This window comes from Denticeps clupeoides, chromosome 10 (genome assembly GCF_900700375.1).
Source record: "Denticeps clupeoides chromosome 10, fDenClu1.1, whole genome shotgun sequence".
In the NCBI taxonomy this organism is placed as follows: Eukaryota; Metazoa; Chordata; class Actinopteri; order Clupeiformes; family Denticipitidae; genus Denticeps; species Denticeps clupeoides.
The window spans coordinates 22,602,622-22,625,330 of NC_041716.1; the positions used below are offsets into that span (position 1 = coordinate 22,602,622).

At 41.9% G+C, this 22,709-nt stretch overlaps 2 protein-coding genes across 5 annotated transcripts in view; both read left to right on the forward strand.

Moving 5' to 3' along the window:
- Positions 1-529: 529 nt before the first annotated feature.
- Positions 530-18,788, forward strand: tmem269 (transmembrane protein 269). 3 transcript variants are annotated; one of them, XM_028992823.1, is made up of 8 exons: positions 545-626; positions 3,314-3,436; positions 3,973-4,038; positions 12,730-12,841; positions 12,908-13,005; positions 14,334-14,477; positions 16,656-16,856; positions 18,153-18,788. In XM_028992823.1, the coding sequence occupies exons 2-8, from the start codon at positions 3,382-3,384 to the stop codon at positions 18,260-18,262; spliced, it is 786 nt and encodes a 261-aa protein (XP_028848656.1). In that variant the 5' UTR covers positions 545-626; positions 3,314-3,381; the 3' UTR covers positions 18,263-18,788. The 3 variants fall into 3 exon arrangements, with proteins under 3 accessions (XP_028848657.1, XP_028848656.1, XP_028848655.1); XM_028992824.1 differs by lacking the exon at positions 3,314-3,436 and having other exon boundaries at positions 530-626; XM_028992822.1 differs by lacking the exons at positions 545-626; positions 3,314-3,436; positions 3,973-4,038 and adding an exon at positions 12,099-12,254 and having other exon boundaries at positions 12,735-12,841.
- A 2,251-nt stretch (positions 18,789-21,039) lies between these two features.
- The window catches only part of LOC114797766 (SH3 and cysteine-rich domain-containing protein 3), a 21,243-nt gene continuing 19,573 nt past the window's right edge, over positions 21,040-22,709 (forward strand). Inside the window, exons 1-3 of one of the 2 annotated variants that reach the window (XM_028992820.1) lie at positions 21,040-21,186; positions 21,410-21,545; positions 21,629-21,707. In XM_028992820.1, the coding sequence (XP_028848653.1) occupies positions 21,529-21,545; positions 21,629-21,707 (96 nt within the window). In that variant the 5' untranslated portion in view covers positions 21,040-21,186; positions 21,410-21,528. The remainder of the gene's footprint in view (positions 21,187-21,409; positions 21,546-21,628; positions 21,708-22,709) is intronic. The other variant, XM_028992821.1, reaches the window with a different exon arrangement.

Sequence of the window (22,709 nt, forward strand, 5' to 3'; positions counted from 1 at the left end):
TGCTGTCTAACTCACGAAGCCCTGGAATGTTCACTACGTACTTTATACTGAAACCAAACCTCACAAAAAGCTATTTCGTAAGAGAGCCTACGATAAAGACATCGAATATGGTTTGAATATCATTCTTTTGATTTCAGCTTGGATCTTGTTGTTGCTGGCCATCAACCCTTTATGTAAAGTTTAAGTATATTAGTACAAAGATGTGAAGAAAATATCGTTTCATTGTTTCTTGATCTGACATTTTTTTCCAGTGAGGTGGAGCAAATAGGACCAGCTGTTGTTTCGGTGTAGGACCGTGCACAGTTTGAGGTTTATAGGTTTTCAGCTTGCCATATTATGACACAATGAACTGTAAAACTTGTCAGCTTGCAAGTGATGTGCCCTGTGGGAGGTGCAGAGCAGCACCTGGGCTCTGGCTCTGGCACCGTGATGTCCATGCTGGCGGCTCCACCAATGGAATCATCCAGAAAGAGGCGGAACTTCCGGGGAAAATTCCAGTCTCCTCTTTAAAAGCAGGCGCTGCCACTATTTCATCGAATTCTCGCTTGAAAGGTTGACAGAAGTCACATATAGGATCAATTACCACAAACTGACCACAGTCACGCTGAAACCGTTGAAAAGGCTGGGTAAGTGCCGAACTTTTAATGGTGGTTGTCATGTGTATACTGTAGATATATAGACATGCCGCCTCAACTTTAACCAGAATTATCTATTAAATAGAGAAAATTGTAAATGATCAGCCATAATACTGAGTAGGAGTTCTATAATTTGTCAGGTGGTGACAATGGCTTGAGGTACCTTGTCTTGAACTGTATTTGTGAGTTGTGAATTTGTTCATTTGTGAATTAATGTTATGATCAGACATTATTACAAATAGCGATGTGTTCATTTTAGTGATAAATACAGTTTGACAGAACGGTTCATGTCTTTGAGTGCCTTATCACAGTAGTAACTGGTACTGAATGCTCATTGGTCTGGTGGCTTATTGTGAGGAGATATTAGGTATTTTGTCGATTGATATGAAGTAATTTGTTGCGCTATTGAGGCTCGGCTGCCTTCTTTTCCTCTGTATTGGCCATACTCCCAGACGTAATAGCCAATCAATGCTGAATACTTGCTGTCACTCACATGTGCACAGCGTGAAGGAGGAAGTCTCACATGAAGAAGATTACATAAAATCATTTTATAAAAGCATTTTATAAAAACATTTGAATTAACTAGCTATACATTATACAGACTGTGAGTACTGTGTATAATCTCCAAATGACCAAGACCTGTTCTTTTGGGGCTCACGCTATGACTGCTGCATGCAACCCCAGTTCCAGTGCGCATCTGAAACTGATTTGCAAAAGAAATCCTTTCACCAGTCGCCCCTGGAAGAGAGAGAAGAGTTTCAGCTGGAGAAAGGAAGCTAGAGAAGCTGATGTTTCTTTAGATTAAAACCTTGCAGTCCTTGTGATCTCTATGGTTGGTTAGGGGTTGGTTCCTCACCTCCGTCCCGTTATACCAGGATCTATCCTGAGGCACTGCCCCGTCTCGCCTGTTCATCTCCGATCTCGTCATCTGCCCATAATTCCCCCTTCACATCCTACACACAGAAGTTGCAATCATGAAAAGCCAGTTTAACCGCGGAAGTAATAACCCTTTGCTAACATGAGCGTACAAAAGTAGAATGCTTTTCTGCTTTTTTTTCTGAGGAAAGAAACTAAAACTATGTGGCCGAGCGGTTAAGGAAGTGGCCCCGTAATCAGAAGGTTGCTGGTTCGAATCCCGAACCGCCAAGGTGCCACTGAGCAAAGCACCGTCCCCACACACTGCTCCCCGGGCGCCTGTCATGGTGCCCACTGCTCACCAAGGGTGATAATTAAATACAGAGTGTCACCGTGTGCTGTGCTGCAGTGTCTTACAATGACAATCACTTAAAAAAACAGGATTTGAGCTTTCACAGTGCTTATAAATATAAATACGAATAATAAATTCCATAATGTAACATTTACTTTACTCTTTTATTTGATCAAACAATGCATTTAAGCATCTATTAATTTGAATTAGATTCTTTTATTGCTTTGCCACTACTGTTGTGAATATGGAGAATATGAATCTGTATAGTGTTTTGTTTTATCTGCTATAAATTCTGAAAGAGATTTTTATTATAATTTCATATTTGTTCCAAATATTACTCACCAGACCACATTATATGGTCTTAACATCATCAGTACTTTTAAAAGTTTGCTAGCAATGTAAACAATGTTTAAAAAGATATATTTAAATGTGTAAACTAAATAGCTGATAGACATGTGCATGGTCACAATGTAGGCTTAAAACCACGAGGCTCCTAACACTGGCACGGCATTTTTCATGCAGTTTAACCTTCCCATTTACTGCGCACCTTCTGTCCTCCCGACTGCACAAGAGATGAAATGAAAACTCTTTTATTTCTCTCTTTTAGTGAGCTATGTGCGTTGCACTTCTCGCACCTCCTACTGGTTTGGTTGTCATACAAGCAGAATGTGCACCTCTTCTTTTTGGATGCTGGGTGAGGGAGGGCAGTTGCCGAGGTTGATGCCTCCTGCTGGACCTCCATGACCAAGCTGGCAGAGGCTGGCATGCATGGAAGGACCTGGCCTTGTTTTATGAGAGGTGTCACAAGTTCCCTACCAAGTTCCTCAAGGAACAGCCTCCTCCTGTCCCATTTCCCCTGCATCCAGCCAGGGTTCTCCACAGCATGAAGGAGTTGTATGTAGACACATCTAGCATGTTGTAAAACGTTGCTAGCAGTGCAGGGGGAAGCTCTGGGTTATTCTCACAGTTCCCACCATGTTCAGCTTCTTCCTTAGCAGCTCCCGCCCAAGAGCATAGGATGTAAATAAGTTGTCCCTGAAGACCGTCTGTCATGGAGAACCACACGCTGGCCCAGATTTGCCTGTTCCAGGCGTAGCTCGTCTGGGCTTCACAGGCTGTCCAGATTTTGATGCCATACTTGCTGGGATATTGTCTGAATCCAAATCGACCTCTGAATGGGACCAGGCGCTCATCCACTGTCACATTAGTGGCGGGACTATCGTCACCATAAACACCCTGGATGACCTTCCTTGTTGATCATTTCCAGCAGAATCTTTTTAATTCATTCTGGCATAAATAACTCAAATGTTGACTTCATGCTATCAGACCAAAGACTATCTCCATCTTTGGATTGGAAAATATTCTCAATTTCAGCAGGTTCTTCTTCATCACTTCATTTCTCCTCATCATTTAGAATAAAGTCTTCATCATTTTCAGTGAAGTTCATCTTGTTCCCCCTCCTCCTCCACAGGCCTGGCTATCAGGTGAAGAACCTCTAAAGCAGTGTACCTTCTCTTCATCGTGCTGTCTCACTGTGAAATGTCCCAAGAGCTGTACAGCTTTTTGGCAGGTTTGCCCCAATCAGACATCAAAGGTGTGAAATGAACATTATTTCCGGATGTCCAGCTCCTGTTTTGACTGGAGGCCCAATGTGTGTCTGAGAGTTGGAATAAGTGTGTGTGTGTGTTGGGGGTGTGTGTGTGTGCGTGTGAACGTGACGTTTCGAAGTCATTTTGTGTGTCTGTGTTGTGTGTCTGTCTCAAATGAGCAATAGTTTGACCCATGGTGCCACTAAAACTGGCAGGGTGAAATTGTCACCAGGAAGACCACAGGTGCTATAAATTTTAATAAAAAACATCATTTAATAAAAATAGTTACTTTAAAAAAAATACAAATAGTGTAGTATTTATTTTCAGGCAAAAAAAAAGTTATGACACATTAACTTTTAAAAAAGGTGAAAAAGTCACCGAACACAAAACAAAGGTTAATTGCACACTGGAGACTTTCAGTATGTTTGCATGACATAAAAAGAAGGGAATAAAATGCCGTCACTCTGATGGTGGAAAGTGCCACGGTTTCATTTCGGACATTTGCTCATACTAATGTGCATGTTTATGTTGGTGTGACCAGTGAGTACCTGCACTGCTGCTGGGAAGAACCTGAGACAGATCATGATCCTGCTGACCCCATCATCTGGTATGTGACCTAATGTGCTACAGAGCTGGTGTGTGGGACCTCAGTGTTAACCTGTCTGCTTCTGCGCTTCTTCACATCGATATCAACATCTTCCCCTCATAGTCCAGTTACACTGTATGCAGACACACACACACACACACACACAGTAAATCAGTGTAACGACAAAACTGGACTGTTAGACGATTAAAGTGTCTCCTTCTTTAAAAGTGGTTCATATTTATATTGAGTTATGAAGCACTGTAACATTTCGAAATGTTACAGTGTTGTTAATGATTTAGCTTTAATGTAATGTAATCACGTACTGTTACTGTAACCAGGTTATATTGGAGAGTGGTTACTCAATACTCCAGCAGCCAGTCAAACAGGATTACAAGCACAGCTTAATAGAAGGGTACTGGATTCATTTCATTCATGTTATTAATTACAGAACGTTGTTTGACTTTGGACCTCATCCACTTAGTGGAAAAATTTAAAACATTACAATTACATAAAAAAAAATCTGCTAAATTATGCAAAACACTGGCAGATGTTGGCAGAACTTCACTTTACTGTCATTGTCAGGATTGACAATGTATTTCCGCCCCTTCCAAGTCTCCGGCATTTTCGTGGACGCTGAGCACGAACTTCAGTTTCTGTTTGGTATTTTTGAGTTCTGGCAATCGCCACACGCCTACGGGTTTGTTTCAGTTCTTTATTTAAGTTAAACTGTTTTTGGCCACCGCGCCATTGTTTCTTTGAGTTTATTGTTTGTTTATTAATAAAACCCCTTCCCAACATGTCAAACCTCTGCGCTTCCTTCCCCCGTACGTCCGTAGTCGTGACAGTCATGAAGTTCATTGTTTAAGGGTTTACTGTATTGTTAGCATGCCACTTTAACAGAAAAAAAGCTGCCAGCTCTAAAAACGTAAAAATACATCAAGTTTTCTAAAAAGCCTGTTATAACACACTATTAACATTGCCCTACAATGTGCAGAGCATGCTGGGAATGTGGTGGACGTCAACCAACGAATTAAAACAAATAAAAATTACACTAAAATGTCTCTTCAAATTTCAGGATTATCTCCGTCTTTGTCACTTCTTTTCTTCATCTTGGTAAAGGATAATTAGATGGAAGTGGGGTCCTAAGACAGTAAAAACGTGTTATTTTCATATTAAAACACCGTAATGGCAAGTATTTTTAAGTATAGTGGAGTGCACTTTTTTCAATTATGTCTCATTTCAGATTGAAAGACGACCAGCCTCCTCCACTCGTTCTTGATCGGTCAGATCCCTCTCTCAGATCCTGATTCTTTGACAGCATTCTCCACTCGCTTACGCATCTTCTTGCTCCGTGAAGATTAATAAATGCTCTTGGAGAGTTTTACTAAGCACTTAATAATCATCATTACTTCTGCATCTTTGTGATTCATGAAGATTAACACTTCTTTCACTAAAAACTTTTAATAATTTACAGTTACATAAGTAGATTTAATATGCAGATATACATTTTTATGGATTTTTTTGTTCTTGTAACCACATTACATTGATTTGTTTTATTTTAATGTTGATCTAACGCTGATCATCCAACTTGCTTTGACAATGATTTGTTACCCATGATCTCTCATTTCATAATGCAAAATTTTAATGATTTGATTGTATTACGTGGCCATTACAGGACATCATCTGAAGCCCCTGCAGTTTTCCTAGTGGGGAAACAGGTTGGCGGATGATGCAGTGAATATGGGGCTGCATTTAATCCTGCAGCACCTCGACCGTCCAGGAACTTCTGTCAGAATCCCGTTTGAGGACTTTAATTCGGCTTTCAACACCATTGTGCCAAATCTCCTCTTTTCCAAACTCTCCCAGCTCAACGTGTTCCCTCCTACCCGTCAGTAGATCACCAGCTTCCTGATAGCATGTAAGGCTGGGGAGATCTCTTTTGAAACAATACTGATGCCTGTAAAGGATGTGTCCTGTCCCCACTCTTCTCCTTCTACAACAATGACTGCACCTCCAGAAACTCCTCAATTTAGCAGATGACACCACCATCATTGGACTCATTCAGGATAGTGATTAATCTGCATAACAACAGGAAGTTGAGTGACTGGTAATCTGGGGAAGTTAGCACAACCAGGATCTGAACAAGCTCAAGACTCAACCATCACCATATCAGCCAGCCAAGTGTGTTCTGTGGAGACCATGGTTCCATGGGAGAGTTCCATGGGACCTGAAGTGGGAGACCAACAAATTTGTACTCTGCTTTTAACCATCACCCTGAGTGAGCAGTGGGCACCATGACAGGCGCCCGGGGAGCAGTGTGTGGGGACGGTGCTTTGGTCAGTGACACCTCAGTGGCACCTTGGCAGATTGGGATTCGAACCGGCAAACTTCTGATTACGGGGCCACTTCCTTAACCACTAGGCCACCAGTGCCCTACAGATGGCCCACCACTGCCCCCCCGCTAGGCCACACTGCCCCCGTCACTGCTACTGACTGGATGGCAGAAAAGATCATTGGTGTCCTCCTGCCCTCCATCAAGGACCTGTGGGCAGGGAAGATCATCACAGATCCCTCACACCCTGGACACAGACGTTCTGATCTGCTGCCCTCTGGCAGATGATATAGAAGCCTGCAGACCAGGACCAGCAGACACGGGAACAGTGTTTCACCTCACCGCCACCCTCCTAAACAGCTGCACTCTCACACATATTACAACTGCACTTTATGTACTCTTGTAGTGTTATTTCTGGTATATTTTTTTCTCTATATGAGATTTAGACTGTATATTGTAGATGTTTTATACTGTTGTGCTTGAGAAACACCGTCAACCGGAATAAAATTCCTTGTATGTGTTCACTAACTAATGTGAACAATAAATGTGATTCTGATTTGATTCTGGACTTTTTCTGTTGAATTGCTTTATTGTATGATTCTGTATTTGTTTAATTATGTTATTTTAACATAGCAAAAACCTACGTGGCCTCTTTAACCATATATAAAATAGGTGCAGGTTGTCTGAGTCCTGTACAACCACACTATTTAACAATAAGGCATGTGTAAATGATCTTTTACCAAATACATAAAACCAATATAAACTACATTCAGTGTCCATAACAAACATAATCATTCAAAGAAATGTGCTTGTAACCGACTTGTTTTATCCCAGTGAAGCAGTGTGCATAAATATATAAAATGTATGATAAAGGTAACAAAAAGCACATCGAGTACTTGTTTTCCCGGTCTTCTGCACTTGTACATAATGCCTTGGTAGGATATTTCAATGGGTAAGATGAAGTGTCAAGACACCGGCAGGGGATTTAAAATGGCCAAAGTTTCCCATTGGTGGACAAATGTAATGGGCAGGGCCGTCTTGCAGCCTTCAATGAAAGGCTTCTCTTTTTTTTTCTTTTTTTTTTTAGCATTTGCCTATATTACCTATGCCAGCGGTTCCCATTCTTAGAATTGTATCTGCACTGAGGTTACAAAAATGATGTTAGTAAACATTAAATGTTGACCCCAATACCACATCCAATATTATTATCAAAACTTTTATCCTGTACACATTATAGACTAGAGCTGTAAATCTTGGACCCAGATGGGTCCGGGTCTTTACTTTACTTTACTTGGCAAATGCTTTTATCCAAAGCAACTTAGAAGGAGAAGACACCAGCCATTATCATTCAGCCAGGGACAAATTACTGCAAAAAAATCAAAAATGTATGCTGAGAAGGTGATTATATTTTAAACCTGCTCATTTTCCTTCCCTCTTGTAGTGTGTGCAAAGAAAAATGTTTTTTATAAAGCTGAACATTGCATGATCTCACACAGACTAAACTTTTTCATTTCAAGTTAAGTATGTGTTAAAGTTTGTGTTAAACACAAAACAGCCATTCAAAGCACTTCATCACTACTGAGGTTAAGGCTTCAGGGCGGTAGTCGTTGAGGGAGGCAGGATGGGGATCGGGACCGGAACAATGATGGACTCCTTGAAGCATGTGGGGATCACCGACTGAGATAGAGAGAGGTTGAATATCTCTGTGAACACAGGTGCTAGCTGGTCTGTGCAGGCTCTGAATATTCTACCTCAGATGCCGTCTGGTCCTGTTGCTTTCCTGGTGTTCACTCTCCTGAAGACTCTCCTCACGTCATGCTCGGTGATGATGAACATGTTCTCGGTGTTGGCCGTGTCCTCCTGTCTGCAGCTGTAGGCACCGCTAGCCGAAGTTTCCCAATGAAAATCACAACCGCTTCCGTATACACGTTGATGTCCTCTGAGCTGTTTCGGAACACACCTGGATGGTGTGTTCTGGCACGGCTGGGTTTAGCCATGTTTCGGTGAAGCAGAGGAGGTTGCAGTCCCGGATGTCTCTCTGGAAATTTACCCTGAGGTCATCGAGCTTGTTCTCCAGTGACTGGACATTGGCGAGCAGGATGCTAGGTAGGTGTGCGATGTGCACGGACCGTCAGCCTGTTCCTGACACCGGCTCGTTTCCCCCGGGGTGCCACTTTGTGTCACGTCCTTTGTTGTTTCTCAGGATCTCACTCGGCCAGCTGGGATCCGGAGCAGTTAAAATCTTCAGATTGTGAGTGCATTGTATACTAATAGAAACAAGAGTGTCTCTATTGTACCTAATGCACTCAATGGTGGTGGATTTGCCCATGAAGGGAAATACAAAAACAGAGTAAACAAGGTTGGAGCAGTCGCAACGGAAGCCGACCTTACCGGCGCCATCTTAGATCTCTTGATTCAGTGCCTCAGAGAGAACAAACAGATGCTGGCATTGTATGACTGGTACTGAAATATGTGGTTATGGTGGTATATTTGTGCTACAGTGGCCCAGTTCCCTAATTAGGACAGCCTAACTAGGGTGAATTTAACACTGTCTGTGTTTGACTAGGTGACTGTTTTATAAAGTGGACTTAATAATTGACACTGTGTCTGGGACTTTAACAGAAGACCAGAGAAAACAGATGTTTTCAGTTTAGATTTAAACACTGTGTCTGAGTCTCTATTGGAGAAGGATCTGCTCCCAGCTGTGACCTTCTCTACTTTGGGTACCAGTGACCCCGCACCCATTGAATGCATGGCAGGTTATAAATAACTTAGAGTTCACTCAAGTACTGCGGAGCGAGACCATTCACGGCTTTATAGGTCAAAAAGTAGGATTTTGTAGTCAATCCTAAATTTGATGGGTAACCAGTGCAGTGATTGTAAGACTGGGGTGATGTGGTCAAATTTCCTGGTTCTGGCTGCATCATTCAGTACTAGCTGGAGTTTACTCATGCACCTACTAGAGCATCCAGACAGTAATGCATTGCAGTAATCTAACCTTGATGTAATAAATGCATGGACCAACTTTTCTGCATCATTCATTGAAATTATGTTTCTTATCTTTGCAATATTTCTAAGCTGAAAGAATGATATCCTAGTGACATTATCTACATGTGAATTGAATGAGAGACCTGCATCAACGAGGAAATCTAGATCCTTCTGTACTTGGTTAGATAGAAAGGCTGTGCAGAGTTATGATGTAGTCAGACATCTGACTACAAGAGCTTCTATCTTATCAGCATTTACCGCCACAGGACCCATTTTAGAGGAGCTGAAAGGCAGCCTGGCTTTTCTTTAAAAAATTCTTGAAAAAGCAGTCCTGGCTCAACTTTCCTCATTTCTCCACAAGCATGATCTTCTCGACCCTTTTCAGTCTGGTTTCAGGAAAGGACATTCAACTGAAACCTCCCTCCTGGCTATGATGGATGACCTTCATGCTGCAAGAGCTGCCCGCAGATCATCTGTCCTTATCCTACTTGATCTATCTGCCTTTGACACAGTTAACCATGAAATTCTTCTCACCACACTCTCTGATTTAGGAGTTACAGGAACCGTACTAGATTGGTTCACCTCTTATCTTCACGACAGGTCTTTCAAGGTATCATGGGGAGGTGAGACATCTGTTCTCTCTAGGGTAACCAAAGGGGTTCCTCTGTCCTTGGCCCCCTTCTATTCTCAATATACACTCGCTCACTTGGTCACATCATCCAATCACATGGCTTCTCCTATCACTCTTATGCTGATGACACCCAGCTCTATCTGTCATTCCCACCAGAAGATGCTACTGTAGCAACAAAAATCCTTGGAGTTTGGATAGATGACAAACTGAGTTTGAACCATCATGTTGCTGCGATCTCCAGATCCTGCAGGTTCACTCTCTACAACATTCGCAAGATTCGGCCTTTTCTCTCACAACAGGCTACGCAGCTCCTCGTCCAGGCAATGGTCATCTCCAAACTCGACTACTGTAACTCTCTCCTGGCTGGAGCCTCTGCAGTCACCATAAAACCACTCCAGATGATCCAAAATATGGCAGCCCGTCTCATCTTCAATCAGCCAAAATACACCCATGTTACACCTCTTCTTACCTCCCTCCACTGGCTCCCGGTAGCTGCTTGCATTGAGTTCAAATCCTTGATGCTGCCTACAGGGCTGTAAATGGAACTGCGCCCTCCTACATCAACACACTACTACCTAGCTACACTCCTGCACGCTCTCTCAGATCGGCAAACGAAAGGAGACTAAAAATTCCCTCTTCACGGGGTCTCCGATTCCAATCATGTCTGTTCTCCGTTGTTGTCCCTGGCTGGTGGGACAACCTGCCCTCCTCCACACGACTAGCCGAGACCATCACCACTTTTAAGAAGCAGGTGAAAACCCTCTTGTTCAAAAAATATTACAGACAAATCTAACACTTACACGCGCACATGCGTACACATTGCACAAACAATACAAGAATGTATAAATACATTATAAATTTTCTTCGTCTAGCACCTAAAAGCTACAACTGCTGTCTATTTTTTTTCCAAATAAGAGTTTGTAATGAATCATTTTATTGTGTGTATGCAGGAAGAAATTGGAGTTTGGTGGTAATTTTACAAATAGTATTGTACTGTTGATTTCAAATATTTATAAATTTTATACCTTCTGTAGTAATGTGAGCGTTAAAATTTTTTTTAAAATGCTGATTTACCATATCTTCTCTCTCTGCACATTTCCCCCAGTTTTATGTTGAGTGTATTTAGAGTCTTACCTGTCTGGCACCAAATTGGGCTGTTTTCTACCATTTGGCTGCTTGAGCCCAACACTACATTGAAAACATCAGATTTTGTTGTCTTACCATGAAAAATGATTGAGTATATTCATTTAATTCAGCACACAACCCACATTAGAACCTGTCACAGTGCTGGTTCGGGCGCACACATGCGGATGTAACAGGACTTGAGCAGGTGATGTTTAAAATGGCCACCAGCGTATTATACTGGACGCTGTCCTTGAACTTGACCCCGTCTCCTTGCGGGTGGCCTGCCTTCTGGGTGCTGGTGTTGAGATGGTTGCTCTGTGAATGATTATGAATGGCACTGACTATTTTCATTTGCAAAACTACTCTGAAATCAGTGTTCTAATCTACCATACTGTCATGCCAGGACACAACATTATGAAAACAAGTGGTGTTTAGTAACAAAAAGAAAACCTGGCATAATGGCCAAAAACACATACAGATAAAACACAAAAACTCAGCATAACATAATTGTTAATACAGGACTGGTGAGTGAGCTAAAAGGCCAACATAAGTAACTGTCCTCATTATCACACCAAATAGAAAAGTAAAGTGATTCCCTGTGTGGGATGAGTGAGGAGGGTTGAAAAGCCAGGTACATTTGTTATCTTGAAGGTCCTCAATTCAGGATCATCTGTGTTTAGTTGGAGTTTCTTATATGCCCCAACATATATTTGCCTTGATCTGATTGGAGTGTTTTAAGAGGTCTGAGGCCATTGATGAAGCTCGCTGTGGTCATAGTCTATAGAATCTCAACTGTAAATATGGCTTCCCACCGCTTTCTGTCTGCATAGCACCTACTTGTACTTTGAGACATTTGAACCGGCAACCTTCTGATTAAGAGGCTGCTTCCTTAACTGCTGCCTCCGCAGCTTCGGCCTTTGCTCGTGCCCTGAGGTAAGCTGACTGGAGCATAAGGAACTAGGTTTTTTGATCTTGTCTCCATTGTGTCCTCCTTAATGTCCTCAGCGATCTCTTTCAGCAACAGTTGTGATGACGGAGAAGTCTATGATTTTCTGGCAGAGGGTGACGTTTTTTACTATTCTGCCCTCCCTGAACGTCGTGTTGAGTTTGGCAGATTGCTTAACAATTTCCCCAAATGAGAGACAAAGCTCCTTCCTTAAGGTGTTTATTGTCATTTTTCTTGTAAAACTGAAATACATAAAACAAGCAATAAGTTCCAAATTTACAATAAAACCATGTTCAGTGCTTTAAACTGCTTTTACAGCATGAGGCGATATTTCTACAGTTTCCATAATGAAACACGGTAACTGCTAACAGGAACGAGAGCTAACGCAACGTCCGCTAGCTTCATGCTACCGTATATGAATACAGGCTAACAAAATTTAGCAGTCATAATAATCCCAACTAACAAACCCTTTTTACCTCAGCATAAATATGACATGGGTAAAACAGATGATGGATACTTTCTAGACGCTGTAGAAGCGTTATTAGAACTCACTAGTTTTTCACACAATAATAACTACTCTGGTGCCACTAACACTAAGATTTCTGTCTTTACAGCAGTTCACCATAGTGCTTTATGTATAATGAGATCTTTCAGTGCTGTTCCATTGTACCAACAAGCTCTTCCTTACAGAGCAGATCTCCTGGAGCCAACTGAAGGAGTTTACACGCAAAAATGCAGCAAATGCTCTTTCTCTATCTAACATGGTCATGGGCATGACCTCTATCCTGTGCAGCCTGAATGGGTAGGTACTTTATCCTCTTCATCCGGTAATAATATGATAATAATAAGTTGAATGGATTTCTCTTAGCCATCAGTATTCTTCCTGCTGGCTGGTTCTCATCGGTTACCTGCTGGATTTGGCAGATGGGGCAGTTGCTCGACAACTGAATGCCTGTTCGGCATTGGGTGAGTAGCATAGACTAGACCTGTTTGATCTGTACGGTGCATTATTATGGTGTGAAGTTCATTTTGTCATAATAGATTTTGACCTTGAATAGGTTTTCACCTTGTGACTATAGTTCGTGAACATTATCTTCATAGGATAATTTGGATATTTTTAAAAAATGTGCACAAAAAGCAGCTCACTAATGAGGAATTTGTTCAAATTGCTTCCATTCTCACTTTGTAGTCATCATTCTGTACGACCAGTCAAATTTTGTACATGATGTTCATATATTACTCCCTTTTTACCTTGTGAGCTGTGAAAGTGATTGTTTTTGTCATTATGGTAGTAGTAGCCATGGGGCTAACACACTCGCCTATGAACCAGATGACAACAGAGTCACAGGTTCAAACCCCACTACTCACAACAAATATATTTCAGTTCAGAGTTATATTCATTCATATTATTCAGGTTTTGTGGATAGAAGAGTGGAGGAGAATCAGTAGGATTAATGTTATAAATCAAAAAAGGAACATTTTACTATAAGCCACCGGGCCTTGCGGACAGATGCAGACAGGTCCAGACAGACCCACAGAACAGTTCCAGAATGGTAACACATACACAGAACCACAGAGAATCTGCAGACTCCAGATCTCATGTGACTTATGAACAGTATGAACACACAACACACAAGCCGTTACACCAGGGAGGGTGTCTATCCGTGACGATGGGACCCCCAACCCAGAAGTGTGAATAAGGTACCGCCGAGGGCACAGCACCAGGGCGCCCGCGGCTCCATGGACTCAGAAAAGGGGGAGCTGGCACGGATATGACAGTGGTCACATATTCAGCTTATTTCAATTTATTGATACTTTATGGAATAATGTATATGTCTTCATTTGGGTCCTTCAATAACATACGAAACCTTCTTCTTCCAGGCTGGGTGAATGATGCGCATGTGAGAAAAGAACAACCTGTGGCTGCGCAACTGAAACAAACATTCAGAACCTTTAACTGAGGTTCAGTTCAAATGTGCAAACATGCTTTTTATATTCAAACCAAAACAAAGCCTTTTTCAAAAGATTGCCCAGCATTCCTCTCACCGAAATAAAACTGTTTTGCTGGAAGGGGATCAGGCTGTAATTGTGCATTTGATCTTTTGGGATGAGCTGTGGAATCCACTGTGTGCTGTGCTCACAACACACGAAAATGCGGGGTGAAAAGTGGGAATGTTGTTTACAGAGGTGCAGGAAAATGGCTGACCCCGACATTCTTCAACATTTTTCTCCCTGTGCTCACAAACGAAACTTTATTGACGTCATGCTGTTCTTTGTGTCTTGTGTGTTTGCAGGTGCTAAGCTGGATGACTTTGCAGATTTCACTACATTTGGTATTGCAACATCACTGTTACTATGGAGCAAGGAATTGATGGACAACATTTTGTGCATGTGTTATGTTCTCTCGGTCTTCATCAGACTCTGTTTCTTCTCCAGTGGTAAGGAAGCAATCTGCATTTTAAAGTCCTCCCTGCGTTATTTAACATTGACATATGTTATATATGTTGGCTCTATTAAAGTAGCAATAATTGCATTAAACCGTTTAGGAGTCCTGACCTGACAAAGACTAGACACAGTGGGTCTCATTTCTTAAATGTACATACGGCAGTACATTTCTATGGCCATTTTATGGTTAACAAATATGCAGAAGTCTCTGTCAGGACGTGTACGTACTTGCAGTACAGACCCACACTGCACAGAGGAAATCAAGCTGTGACAGAGAATAAATGACATCGCAGTTCATCTGAAATGATTTCAGGTGATGTTTGTTATGGGTTATATATGAGGTTCTTTATTAACTTACCTAATTGTGAGATTATAGGTCCCGTAGTTTGTTGCGTTCTTACAGTAATTGTACTGATCCAGAAAATGTACTGATCCAGGATAAATGAAATCATTGTTTAACAGACTTTGTCTGGAGGCCACTGGTGCTGCCGCTGAATCATCTGATTTAATGAAATAAATAAATGTGCAAAAACAGATTACTAGGAAAGTGTACACTGGATCATCATAATTCAGCTTGAGTTCATTGAGTTACGCCAATGTCGTTCATGTAACGTTGGTACTCCCCAACATCCAGTGTCCTTACACATTTTTTTAAAGGAGTGCCTACACCAGTGTTCCGGGTCCAGTTTTATTGTTCTGTCATTGTCCCTGTGTGTGCATGATTTTAAGAGTCATAGTCTGAGTTTGTGAAACTCAGGGTCTTGGTGTGTGTGGTAATGGTGTTGATGTGTCGAGTTTTTCAGATGTGGTACGAGTGTGAGAGTGAGCCTTCCCTTTTCCCCTTTCCCAAATTGATCAGAATCAGAATCAGAATCGTATTTATTGGCCAAGTAAGTACAAGCACATACAAGGAATTCGATTCCGGTAGATGGTGTCTCTCAAGTACAGAGTAGAAAACGTGTGTAAGTGTTACTGTACAAGTTGTGGAATATGTTAATACTGTTTATAAATCACTATATCTACTGAGTATAAATAAATATATGTAAGAATTTACATAGGTCTATAAATAAATAGACAAAAAACTAAATCCTATATACAGAGTGTACATAAAGTGCAGTGTGCCATGTTGAAGGTGATTTAGGAGGGAGATGGCAAGGGGGAAGAAGCTGGTCCTGGTCTGCAGGCTTCTATAACGTCTGCCAGAGGGCAGCAGGTACAAAAGTCTGTGTCCAGGGTGTGAGGGATCTGAGATGATTTCCCCTGCCCTTTTCCTGGATCTGGAGAGGTACAGGTCCTGGATGGTGATCCTTTCTGCTGTCCGTACAGTCCGCTGCAGTCTGATCCTGTCTCTTTTAGTTGCTGCTCGATACCAGGCGGTATGAACTGGATCAGCAGCTCCTGTGGAAGACTGGACTTTTTTGTGCTGTCATTGCAATAGTAATACTAGGAAAAGTCTCTCCATCGGATGGAATTACATTGAGAAATTCTGGATCGGTCCAGACCAGTGGGGAGTTAGAACTTTGCAACTTGTGTCTCCACTCCTCCAAAGCCCACTTGACCGCTAACATCCCACAGTGGTGGTGACCGGGTTGTGGAGGCGTTTAAGGGGGATGTGGTGCTGCCCTGCTCCGGAGTCCGTGTCCCCCATTCCAAAACAGCGGCCAGAGTGAGACAGGATGGTGAGGTGATGGGTGCTGAGCTTGGGGACCAGTCGACTGTGCCACTCCGACCAGCTGGGGGGGGGGTTATAGTGCATGGTGAAAGCGCAGTACGTGCAGAGGCCCTCTGTAACGTCGTTCCCATTGGCAGTCAGGGAGGTCCATCCGAGCAGCAGGGGTTCCCCCAGGTCCGGAGAACATGCAGATACATGGTGGTGAACTGGCTGATGGTGGAAGTACCCTGGCGCAGATGGTACAGCTGGGAGGCCACATCTTCCATGCCGTCTGGATGGCATATTGATGCTCGCACAAACAAAACAACAGAGAGGACAGCAGAGTTGAGGAAGGCAGGAGAGTGGATTGGTTGGATGAGTTTAATTCAACCAGAATGTGGACTAAATGTTGATGTCTTTGTGCATTGGCCATTGAGCCATAATTCTATTGTTGTGCTTCGCCTTGACACGTCTTTATGATGACTTTGAATTAATAGTTCTTTTTCACCCTTCTTCTTAGGTATACCATTCATGTATAGAGGCCTACCTTGTATCTACTCCTCAGCCATTTTAGCCTGCGTCTCTCTGTTGTCGGGGGGAAACATGGCAGTTCTGAGGGCCACGGCTATTGCCATGATTTTGTTTATGGTGAGCCAGAGCTTCTATCCTCATGACCGTGTCCTGGAATCACAGGCCTGGAAGAAAGTGATCTATGCAGGAGGTAAATACACAGGAACACAAGTAGAAAGTAGCAGTAATACGCTGCTCAAAATGGAAAGGAACATTTTAAAATCACATCAGATCTCAATTTGGGAAAAAACATGCTAGATATCCACACGCATACGCAATGGCTAAAGAATGCCACATCATTTGATAAAAATAAAGTCTCCAAGAAATGTAAACTGCAATACTGATGCAGCCGGTATGGTGCTGCATGTCCCCCACGTGCTTGTATACATACCTTATGAAATAAAGAGTGGTCTCAGGGCATCCTGACAATGGCATCACTGAACTCGAGGACAGTCTGAGGTGTATTCTGGAGCCATTGGATGGACCAGAGATGCATACTCATGCCACATGAGTTCGGGCATTATCGGGCCCCAGGAGGAACCCAGGACCAACGTCCCCTGACCAACACTGAAACAACACCAAAACGATCATGCTGGATGTCACATTGTAGGGTGCTGGCAGTACTTATTCTGTTCCTCAAAAAACATGATAAAATGTCGATGGCCTCAATCTGCGAAACCATTCTTGCAGTAATCACATTGATGCCCCTTTAGTCAACTTGTTGTAAATTACATTAACCCCAAAATAGTTGACAATAATTAACAACCTTCTCTGCTACTTAACTGAGAAGATCAATCTCTCAGATGTTTTTTTCATTTGTGTGTGTGTGTGTGTGTGTGTATATATAAAACACATCTGAATATTTAGATTGAAACTTGAATATATGTGGGGCAGTGGTGGCCTAGCGGTTAAGGAAGTGGCCCCGTAATCAGAAGGTTGCCGGTTTGAATCCTGATCTGCCAAGGTGCCACTGAGCAAAGCACCGTCCCCACACACTGCTCCCTGGGCGCCTGTCCCACTGCTCACTCAGGGTGATGGGTTAAATGCAGAGGACAAAGTTCACTGTGTGCACCGTGTGCTGTGCTGCTGTGTATCACATGTGACAATCACTTCACTTTCAACAAGGAATCAAGGCCAAGCAGCTCAACAATGCAGACCTTGCCTGATCAGCGAAAACATGAAAACTATTTGAAATATATTATAAAACATGTACATATGTACAATTACAACATAATGTTAACAACATAATGAATCGCCTTCATGTCATTTCAGTAAAGATTACCCTCAACTCATGTGTAGTAGTGTAGTGGAAGTCACATTTATGTAAAGATGGTGGCCGTGACAGCAGCTTCTGTCAGCAATGATGGGTAAAATGCATGACACTGCTTATTGTTGTGGACAGCTCCTGTTATGGCTTTTATATGAACATTTGTTCACTCTGTTCCAGGGGTGGTGATGGTGCTCTGCTCTTCTTTCCCATCTGCATGTGTGTATTACCTGCTCTGGTCTGTGTCCTATATCCTGTTTCCCACTTCCCTTTGGAGCTGCAAGCTGTAGCAGCCAGTCCGGCTGAAGGAGATGCCTGTTGAGCAGTTAAACCTTCTGCTGCTCATTGTCATGAAGAATCAATATTCCATTTATATTCAAACATTTGAAGCATTTGATACTATGATGTTCAGTTCCTTCTTTAAATGGTAGCTTTGGATTTGATCATTTCACCAGACAGTAGACAATATATTAGCTTCCTGAATATGGATGTAAATGTCTTGCACCTTAAAATATGAAGTAGCCTAGCACATTTTTAAGTCACTGATGGCTTTTGAGGACCAGTAGACCTTTATGCCCAGCTGACTCAATGTTTGCTGTGCATGGATTCTGATATAATATTTTAAAGAGCATCTGAATGTGTAAATATATAAACAAATGTTGTAGATTGGATTATGACTTATGTTATTACATGAACAGAAAGTAAATGTTTTATATAATGCAAATATTGCTTGAGCTGTTGGTGCCCCTAGTGGAGAATGAATATATGGTTGTTCCTCTTTGTTTTGAATTTTTAAAAAGAACATTTTAAAGAAAAGTCCAATGACTCGATTGATTTTACTGTGACAAACAAATGTTCAGCATTGGATGTGAATATAAAGATCAAAGAATGGGCCAACCTGACAACATGCATACCATATCAGAGTTTTAACCACCTGCAGTGCCTTCATGGCACTGACTTAAAATCTTCAACTGATGGCTCCATGACTGCTAGAGTTGTTATTGTCAATGAACAACCAGAATTATTTCTTATTTAGGCAGTGGCAGAGCCAGGAACTTTTCACTGGGGTGGCCAGGATCGATCACTGATCATTTTGGGGTGCCATACAAGTCTCACAAAAATACAGGGCTATTTAAGCCGTGTGTACAATATTTGAGTCATGCATTTATGGGACCCATTGCATTACCATGGGAGATAAACTTTGCATAAAACCCTTTTGTATACTATCTGATGCTTGTCTTTTACTTTTTGCACTTTTCCACATACTGCCAGTATAGCGAGATTTAGTGGTAAATCCCTCAAAGGTCATTTGTTATTTTTTTCTGGATGTGACATACATTAGACTTCCATTGTCCACAATACAGTGTTTTGATGAATCAATTACACAATTTACATAATTTTAAATGTGATATTTTCAACAGATAATTATATTCAGAATTCATAAATATCTATGGGATGGCTAATTTATAGATGGCTAAATGGCAGTTCACTTGCTTGATGGCAATTTGATTGCCATAGAGAGCCTTATAGAGACAGATGACGAAGTGGAAGATCCCAATGCAATGACGTTTGTTATTGTATCAAACGATACAATAATGACACAATATGATACAATATATTACAAAACAACATACTTGTAATGTATAACACACAAAGCATCAAATACGATACAAACAAAAACAGACTCAGCTCTACAGTATTTGAAATGCAGGTAGTGGTGGAAAAGATGAAATAAGTGCAGTTGTTTGAGGGGAATAGCTCGGCCATTTCTACACTGATTGCTTGTCCGGAAGTGCCGTTGCAGTGCAGTGACGCAAGGAGGCTGGTAAGTTCCCTCCGACTTAGTATGCAAACGCGAACCGGCGTAAGCCGCAATACCACACGGATGTTATTGTACAATTTAGTACGGGGCAGGATGAGAGGAAGCCGTAACAGGCTTCAAATGGGCTATGTCCGGTGGCGGAGGAAACCTGCAGGTTATGGACCAGCTCCGCCCAAAGGAGGAATCTGACGCAAAGCACCGCAGGTATCGTCCCAGCTGTTGGTTGATTCTATCCACCTGGCCATTGGTCTGAAGGTGGTAGCCAGAGGAGAGACTGCAGGTGGAACCAATGAGGCGGCAGAAGGCAGTCCACACAGCTGAGAAAAACTGGGGATCGGAGACAATGTCCTGGGGGAACCCATGGAGGCGGACGACGTGTTGAAGCACGAGGTCAGCAGTTGTAGCAGAGGACGGTAGGCCGGGCAGGGCGACCAAGTGGACCACCTTGGAGAAGTGATCCACTATCGTCAGGATGGTGGTCATTCCATTGGTCTCAGGGAGACGGGTGATGAAGAGAGGACAGCGCCAGCACCCACCTCTGACGCGTCCACTTCTACAATAAACGGAAGTGAAGGATCTGGATTTTGAATGAAGTGAAGTGATTGTCACATGTGATACACAGCAGTACAGCACATGGTGCACACAATGAAATTTGTCCCATTAACCCACTGGGTGCTGTGTTGTGGTGTGTCACATGTGACAATAAATTACTTTCACTTTCTGCGGGCAACTTACATTCACCAACACAAACAGACCAACTTGGTAAATTTCTGAGGTGGTCCACATTAAGCCGAAGTTGTTTTACATAACGTCACCTTATTGGAAATTTTTATTTGTTTTTTGTCATAAAAGGAAAAATGGGGGTACAGTACCCCTCAGTCACAAATAGATGGGTGTTAACATATTTCAAGCTATTATTAGAACCTTTACACGTTAATAGTAGGATGATTTCGGGGTCCCATCCCATGATGTTGATAAAGTTGGTCACCTAAGATTTTCTTGGCACAATCCTGAAGTTTATTATTTCCTTTTAGGGGACCATATTTATACCTGCTTAGTAACTTCCTCACCATGACAAAGCAATGTCCCAGTCTTTAACATTGGTTACATATTAGTTAATGCACACGTAATAACGAATACTCACACATACTATTTTATGTCCTATCTGTCTCGCCCACAAATGGCTTCTGAGTACTTCAGCATGTGTGCTAAGAAGGAATGAATCTGCGTCTCTAATTACATGTTATTCCATCTTGAGGTTCCCAGCTGTCTCAAGCAATCACACTGACACCAGCACAAATACAGAGATGCATGGTGTCAAACACCATCATAACAGAACTTCTGTCCAGGCGCTGTGCAAAGTTTCAAAATTAAGATGGAATATAAGCCCAGGTAAAATTTCGTCACCATTCTATATTCTGTGTCATATTTGGAACTGATGTACTTGTACTTGTACTTGATAACAAATATTTTCTTCATGGATTAATAATATTTGTACTGACCATTCTTTCTTTTTTCAAACTGTGTACTACGTGAAAAAATATTTGATTTGTGTTAAAATATTTATGAATGTGTGCGTCTTTGTGTGTGTCTGTACCTTTTGTTTCTGTTTTAGGTCACCGTGACGTAATTGTCTGTTGATTCACTGTGATATTATGCTGTTAATAAATGATGTTAATAAAACCACAGGATAAATTGTGACTGGCATTGAAAAGTTCAAGAAAAGACTCCAGCATGGCCCAGTATGACCAGTGAGTTTTCTTTCTCTGTGCTTCTGCTACTGATCTTTCATTATTACTGTCTGTGATTTACAGAAATACCTTTTCTTTCTCAGGTTGGAGGACAAAGACTCTTTAGACTTTCATGACAACCCCCCAGCACCAGAAAATGTAGTAAAAGAGGATGACAATACAGTAAGTGTGAACAATGTATGTGAAAGTGATTGTCATTGTGAAGCACAGCAAGCACAGCACATGGTGCACACAATGAAATGCGACCTCTGCATCTAACCATCTCCCTTGGTTACCAGTGGAGATTCAAACCTCATCTAGCAGCATGCTAGGCCACCACAGGTATATGTACCTTTGGTCTTTAAATGCCTGCAAGGATTATAGGCAGCTGTATTGGTCATCAATACAGTCGCATGCTTGAACTGAATAAAAAATTGAAATGAGTTGGGGTCTCATGGGGCCTATGTTACCTGTACAAGTAGCCGTACTTCTACTGGCTAAAGTCAGCCAAGGCATGGGTTGTGATAAGGGGCTCAAGATATAAGCAGGAAGACTTTGTTGATTTTGAGAGATAGAAAAAACTTCAGTGCTCTGATGACAATAAGCGCAAAATCAAAAACTTTCTCTAACCGCTGAACCAATACTATGTGGTGGGAGCTTTTAATGGGACAGCCTAGTGGTTAACACACACTCGCCTTTTAACTAGAAGACCACAAAGTCACACTTTCAAACCCTTACTAACATTGCGACCCTGAGCAAGACATGTGTAATCACTGATTGTAAGTTCCTGTGGATAAGGGCATCAGCCAAATTCTGTAAATGTAATCCATGGAACCTCTGGATTTTGTCTTGTGTCTATGATAGGCACCTTCATCTTTATTTAAAAACACATATCAGAAAATAGTTTTACAGGAATTTGAATTTGCTTGCTTTGTGTTAGTTTCATTGGCTCCCTGATTCCAGATTGGGTACAAAATTCTAACAATACATAACTTAACTTGACTGGCGTTGACCATTCCTACAGTCCTGCCCAAATGCTCAGATTTTTGTCCGACTAGGTTGTAGGTCTTCCACAATCCTCTGACCTTTCTCCACGTTAAAATTAAAATGAAAACTTTTCAAAATTATTTTCATGCTACCTCTTGGTAATGTCTGTATCCTTAGCTTTTTCATTCGAATTTGTAA

Coding starts and splice junctions, on each gene's coding strand:
- tmem269 (XM_028992822.1), top strand. CDS start 12,123: ATGACGGAGAAGTCTATGATTTTCTGGCAGAGGGTGACGTTTTTTACT. Junction 13,006..14,333: donor GAATGCCTGTTCGGCATTGG/GTGAGTAGCATA, acceptor GTGTGTTTGCAG/GTGCTAAGCTGGATGACTTT. Junction 14,478..16,655: donor ACTCTGTTTCTTCTCCAGTG/GTAAGGAAGCAA, acceptor CCTTCTTCTTAG/GTATACCATTCATGTATAGA.